The 6,550-nt window shown below is 39.7% G+C and overlaps 1 protein-coding gene across 1 annotated transcript; it reads right to left on the bottom strand.

Moving 5' to 3' along the window:
* Calhm5 (calcium homeostasis modulator family member 5) lies at positions 1–5,219 on the bottom strand. The gene is made up of 2 exons (XM_015500472.2): positions 4,601–5,219; positions 1–1,191 (listed from the first exon to the last, which is right to left on the bottom strand). The coding sequence occupies exons 1-2, from the start codon at positions 5,138–5,140 to the stop codon at positions 811–813; spliced, it is 921 nt and encodes a 306-aa protein (XP_015355958.1). The 5' UTR covers positions 5,141–5,219; the 3' UTR covers positions 1–810.
* Positions 5,220–6,550: the final 1,331 nt, after the last annotated feature.

Below are 6,550 nucleotides of genomic sequence, written 5' to 3'. Positions count from 1 at the left end.
GGCTTTGAACTCGTGATCCTCCTGTCTCAGTCTCCCAAACCACTGGGATTATAGGCATGCACCACCATGCCCAACATGAAAGTGTTTTTAATTTTAAAATCAGAAAGAAATAAAACAACTTTTAGTGTTCTAATACACAATATCAATATTTTTGAGTATAGAAATTGGTCTGTAAAGGCAGAGAGTGCTTAGGGCCCCTGCTCCAAGAGCATACTTTCAGTATACAGTAAAAACTTGCGGAAAACTCTGAATTTTCAATATCACATTCTTTCGATTAATCATTTTTGAGAACTGAAGTCTTTAAATTCTGAGGTAAAGAATTCCTAATGGTAGAATCTCATACATCTTGAACAGCAGTGGGATGGATTTACGGAACAGGGGCTCCTGCTGACCACACCACAGATCCCACTGTGTAAAGCAGTCTATACTGAAGAGTACTTTGCTTTGGCACAAGCCACCAATTCAGTCCCAGATACCATGACCAATATTTACAAAGAGTGGCAGATCCTCTTGCATGAATCTGTCTACTAAGTCATAAAATCTTAGAACTTAGAACAATGTTTGGTCCTAATAAGCCCAACCCTCCACCAATGCAAAAGTGTGTGTCACCCCTTAGCCCCAATTTGAGCACATCCTGACACTGTCTTCATCTGAGTTTCAAAGCAGTTTCTCTTTGTGTTATTGTCTTGCAAAGAAGGTAGCTGTGAAAAAATGCAGAAACACAAGATGGTTGTGTATATAGCTGGAAGCTTTCTGAATGAACGTACCACTGGGCATTTGGAGCCAGTGATGGTGGATGAGCTACAGAGTTTATGCGGTACCCACGAGGACCATTGTGGTCTCATCGTCCTGGGGGCAGGGTTCCAGACCATCATCCACCACCTTGTGGAGAGTGCTGTAATGTTGCTGGTTTTGGTGGAAAGAATGCAGCTCTGAAGCAGCTTCCCAAGCAGCAAAGGTGGGCAAGGGAAAGTCACTCGGCCTCTTGTTTTCAAAAAAGCATTTCAGGTTCCTCTCACTTAGCTTGGTGGCATAGTCCACAAATGTATTTTCCAACTGCTCCTTCTCCTTTTCCGTATACGTCTTCCAAAAACTCAGCTGCAGATAGCTAACTTGAGATCGGCAGCGTGCATAACAAGTGGTGAGCAGAGAGAAGAAAGATGCTGAACAAATCAGGCACCATCCTAGAATCTTAGGAAGAAAAAAATATGGAGGATATGTAAAAGTAAAATCCATTCTCAGGGAGCTGGGATGGTGTACAGCTAAATTAACCAGGGGGAGCATATAGCTAAGTTGATAAGTCATTACCATACCTCATTTCAAATCATTCATCTTAATTTTAAACACTTTTTAAACAGTCAACATGAAGTTAGAGTTTACCTTATATCTGTTCTCCTACCCAACATCGTTGCCATGCAAAGAAATAACCAAAAGGCCAGCAAATGGAAAAGAATAAAAAGTATGGTTTATCCCAGAATTGGATAAATCAAGTGCCCCCCAAATATTAGCTATTAGAAGGAAAAATTCTATGCATCAGTAATTGTGATCATTTGAACAATGACCAGTTCATTAGTCAGGTGTCTTAAGCATTGATAAATGTGTGTTGTATACATGGTAGAGGCCAATTTTTTACCATGTAACATTGTTTGCAAAGAGCAACAGACACTCTGGAAGAAAAGTCATTACTTACTGCCTGTGGTAAATGGAAGACAGACATAAGAAGGACACTTTAAAGCCTCTCTAAGTGCCAAGAAAAAAAATTGGGGTCATTCCAAATTTTGAGGATAATTCATCTGAATTTTGGTAATTAGAAAAAACAAAATTCATACCCTCTCTGATAAGAAGGGTCCCACTATGTTTCTAGTTTTTAAAGCAAGTCTACATATCTCAGTGTAAAGCCTAAATATTTTTGTTGTTCAAATTGTTTTCCATAATTGAAATTAATTTTATACTTAATTAACAACTAATAGATCTCTTTGAAATCATCTCAACATTTAATTCAAATGACCCTTAGTATCCCTTAACAGATGGGCTCATTTGAAAATAGAATAAAAATCTGCAAATGAACCCATTTAGAGCAAAACAGAACCACAATAAATTCCATATCAGTGGTTCCCAACCTCTCACTCTCAGATGAGGGATTACTGTAAAGGGTCTCAGCCTCTGCATGAACTCCAGCTCTGCATTGGCCTATTTGGTTTTAAACCCTAGCATTCCCCTTGCTATGGATGTTCCCTGTGCCTTGGTTTCCTCAACTGTAAAATGGGGGTTACCCATCTCAGAGGGTATTTGGGGGGATTCAGTGAAAAGATGTTGGACACACAAGTGCATTAGGTATTATCACATGCTATTTTTCGAATGTATATACATTTATAGAAAAGTGTTACTGAACTGATAATATCTTTCTATACTTATGATTAATGAGGTAAAACAACCATCATGTGAAAGTCCTCATATTTACTTCAGTCATTTGTGGACTTGTGGCTTCCTACTTCTTTCCTCTAACTTCCTCTTTCCTTACAACTTAGGCTTCTGAGTTAATTCTAGCTCAGAAACTGTATGATCAGCTTCAGATCCTCATCTTTCTTAGGCTTGACCTTAGCATTGACCTGCTCTCACCTGAGTGCTGAGCACTGAATATTTTTGTCCTTCTCCTCAATTCACAGTATCCACATTTCCAACTACAGTGTGGTAGATGCTTCCACCCCAGCCCTTATTAGTGTCCTGTGTTGCATAAGTCTCCTTCCCCAAACCCTGGCAGTTTTCTCAAGAACTTGGAAACCTATGTGTTCTAGAAGCTTTGTGCTAGACCTTCCAACTACAGTCCAATGTAGTTGTTATTATCCCCCATTATGAAAAAACTGGTGCTCAGAGAAGTTGAAACACAAGTTCTATGTCACATAGCTCATGAGTGGGAGCATCAGGATTCAAACCCAAAGCCAGTTAACTCCAAGTCTTGATCCATTCCACTACTCCAGTTGACTGTCCTTAATAATAGAGTCATCCAGCTGGATTTCTTGTTGCTCTGCCCCACCCAGGGATGAATGTACTTTTCCCACTCCCACCCACATGCCCAATTATTGGTCTGAACTGTATGTTGCCTTTTGCCTATCTGAACCTCATGGTCAGCACCTGCTATTGCCACAACTCCCTGTGTCCACATCTCTGGGGCATCTTCCCATAGGAATCAGCCGCAGGTCTTTCTCATTCTGCTGAAAAGTCAACATGTCATTGTGCCCAGTCTCAGCTATGACAGGATGTGCATGATTTCCTTGTGCCTGTGTTTAGAGAAGAAAAGCTTACACAGTGATAAGTGTTTGGACCTGGCACTGACTGAATGGAGCCTGGTGCCTGAGGACATAAACCATAAATCATTCATTCTGCCATAACATTCGTAATTAATACCTTCCTTCAACAAAAGATGGAAGACATTTGGGAGCCTGACATGTTTTATCTAAGATGTACTTTATGTTCTAAACAAAAGATTTTGTTTGAGGTATTTTTTTGGCTTATCAGTTTATAAAGAAAGTATAACTTTACTGCCAACCAGCTTTGGAAAATATGATTTTAAGAACAGAGTTTGCTGTTTGTGTTGTAAAGGCAAATCTTTGTCAAAAAAGCAAAATCATACTCTTTTCAGTACATTTATTCTGAAACAAACAGTATTCCTGCCAAATTGTAGACAGTAGACAAATCTTTTTGATTTTGCATTCCCCAAACCAAAATAAGCAGTAGACAAATCTTTTTGTCTACTGCTTATTTTGGTTTGGGGAATGCATTTCCTACTACTCACATTCTTTTCCTAAAGCCAGGGAAGGGCTGTACATCTGGATTTATGTTCATATACCTGGACAGATGGTAGCTACTTCCCTGCATCAATTAGGTGAAGCTACAATTTTCTTCCACTAAATAAAACAAAATTCCACATCTTGAGCTTCTAAAGAAATGCAAGAACTTTTTTAGCTGTATGACACAAAGAGTAAAAGACATAATCTCCATTGAGAATATGGTCAGTTTTCACTATTTAAGACTTCAGAGTCCTATGTTGTATAGAAAATTCTTCTCAATCTTGACAATATCTTTACATGGAAATAGCAAACATCAGAACCACTCAAGTGAATCCCTACACTAATTATATTGCATACAACTTTAAAAAGTAGTAGCTCATTTGGTTCAGCTGTATTTTAATAGATGGATAAGCTGTGCTTATGTTTCAAGAAAGCAGAGAATGAATATTTGATAGGAGATAGTAATTTTTAATTACTATTCAGCCATTAACACTCAGTTTGTGATTTGGTGTTATGCATTATTTACAAAGTCATCCCAGAGAGATTGCTTTAAAGTACTTAAGCATTTACATATACATAACCCAGAGGATATTTTCTTTTTGGAAATGGAAAAGATATAATCCAATCAGCAATTTTACTGAGCCATCCAACTTCTAAAAAGCTTTTCCTGAGATTGTCTTACTGCTGCATCATGTTCCAATTTCCATTTAGTTTCAAAATATTCTGGCAGAACTCAGACTCCACCCTGGCTGAAAGGAGGACAGAGAATACTTCAAGCTCATGCGGGGAGAAACAGGCGAGTTTGTTCTTACCTGAGACTGGGCTTGAAGGGACAGTTTCACTTCTTCATTCTCCACGGGTAGCATGCTAGTTTTGTCACAAGACACTTTGTATAGTTCTTCCCAGCACTCCTTGGGCTTGCCCTGGCAAATCAGTCCCAGGAGTCTTGAACTTTTCGTCCCACTCATGGCACATTCATAAAAAGTTCCATTAAGCAAAGCCACAGAGAGCCACATCACTGGAGCCACCAATGAACTCAGAGTGATCTGGCCCAGGACATAGAAGAAGCGGTAGCTGTGACCCCTAGGGAAGATTTTCCTGGGGTTCACACAGCAACCTGTGAAGAGTTTCCATGCTTTGTTGTTCACAAAGAATCCTAGGATCAGTAACACCCAGGCAGGAGCAAAAAGGAAAACCAACCCATAGACCGTATTCTCAGAGCTGCAGGGGCACTTAAAAGCCACAAGTGAAAAGAGACGCTCACCTCCCAAGGTCAGTAAAGCCATGAAGCTGTAGCCAATAGCAGTTTTCTGGTTAAGAAAGAATTTTAACATGCTCTGAAAAGCATCCATGTTGGTACACAAAGAGGGAAAATGCTTTGCCCTTGCTATTGACTCCGCAGCTGTGGCAGTGGCCGAGGGTGGAGCTCTTTCTTCATTAGAAACAACAGTCCTCCTTCTCAGGCTGAATTCAGCCAGATAAGGAAACAATGTCATTCCCTAGGAATGCATATTTCCCAACAGTGTTCAGATAATGCCTCCTACTGGTGGATATTGGGCCATGGAAGGGCAGCCTAAACAGAGGGATTTAGAATATAATTCAAAGTGCACAAGCTTCCTTTTAATATTATTTCCATGTGGCTTAGATTGAAAATCAGAAGGAAGTTCTGGCTAAGATGTACAATAGTCTAGAAACTTTCCAACAGGATGAATCAACACTAGCAGAAATGGGTTTCTGCCATTTGATGGGGAGCCAAATCCAATGTCCAAACACAGAATTTCACCATGGTCTGTCTGTCTCTCTCTTTCTTTCTTTCTTCCTTCTTTTTCTTTTTTTCCTCTTACTATATGGCTTAAGATTTGGAAGACAGGAATTCATTTTATGTCTTCTTAAAACTGCACAGTTTAGAGACTTGAGCCATATCTTAGGATTTGGAATATTTAACCTATATGGAAAAGCTTAGGGAGAGTTTGAGTTTTAAAGAAAAAACAAAACAAGAGGGGTCTTTATCATTACTTCTTTTTGGGGGAGGGGGTATTTGTTATCGAAGTCAGGGGCACTCAACCACTGAGACACATCCCCAGTCCTATTTTATATTTTATTTGGAGACAGGGTCTCATTGAGTTGCTTGGTGCCTTGTTTTTGCTGAGGCTCTCTTTGAACTTCAATCCTCCTGCCTCAGCCTCCTGAGCTGCTAGGATTACAGGCATGTGCCATTGAACCTAGCTGATCATCACTTCTTTCCTAAGTCATCATGGTAACCTCTAGATTAGTATCTCTCCTTTTGACTTTATGCCCATCCCACCCATAACCCTAAATCCATCCTACATACTGATGTGAAAGAGATCCCTCTAAAACAGAAATCCAATGCTGCATAGCTTTTTCACATCTTTAGGGACCCCACTGCCCACAGATTGAGAGATACGGACCTCCCTTGAACCTCATCATGATACCTCATGCCAGGACATATTCCTGCTACCTAGAGTATAATAGAGTGGCCCCTCTCCCCACCCCACCTCATCTGCCTGACAAAACTCACTTATACTCCTATATTCCAGTTCTAAATATGGTGTCAAACTTAGATCAGATGCTCATCCAATAATTTATTTTGAAAATGGCTATTGAACTCCCACTGTGTGCCAGGCACTGTGCTAGACTGGCTGTGCTCAGTAAGTACCTATTGAATGAATGAATAAACTTCTAAGTACTTCAAATTAGAAATAATTTAAGAAAATAATTTGTATTTCTATCCTGTATACTGC

The sequence above is a fragment of the Marmota marmota genome, unplaced genomic scaffold (assembly GCF_001458135.2).
Source record: "Marmota marmota marmota unplaced genomic scaffold, marMar, whole genome shotgun sequence".
In the NCBI taxonomy this organism is placed as follows: Eukaryota; Metazoa; Chordata; class Mammalia; order Rodentia; family Sciuridae; genus Marmota; species Marmota marmota.
The sequence above is the reverse complement of the archived record's forward strand: the minus strand, read 5'-3'. Positions and strand labels throughout refer to the sequence as shown.

Excerpts from the sequence above, each read along its gene's own strand:
- Calhm5 (XM_015500472.2), bottom strand. The coding sequence starts at position 5,140 with ATGGATGCTTTTCAGAGCATGTTAAAATTCTTTCTTAACCAGAAAACT. Across the intron at positions 1,192-4,600 it reads CCCTTCAAGCCCAGTCTCAG|ATTCTAGGATGGTGCCTGAT; the intron begins GTAAGAACAAAC and ends TTTCTTCCTAAG.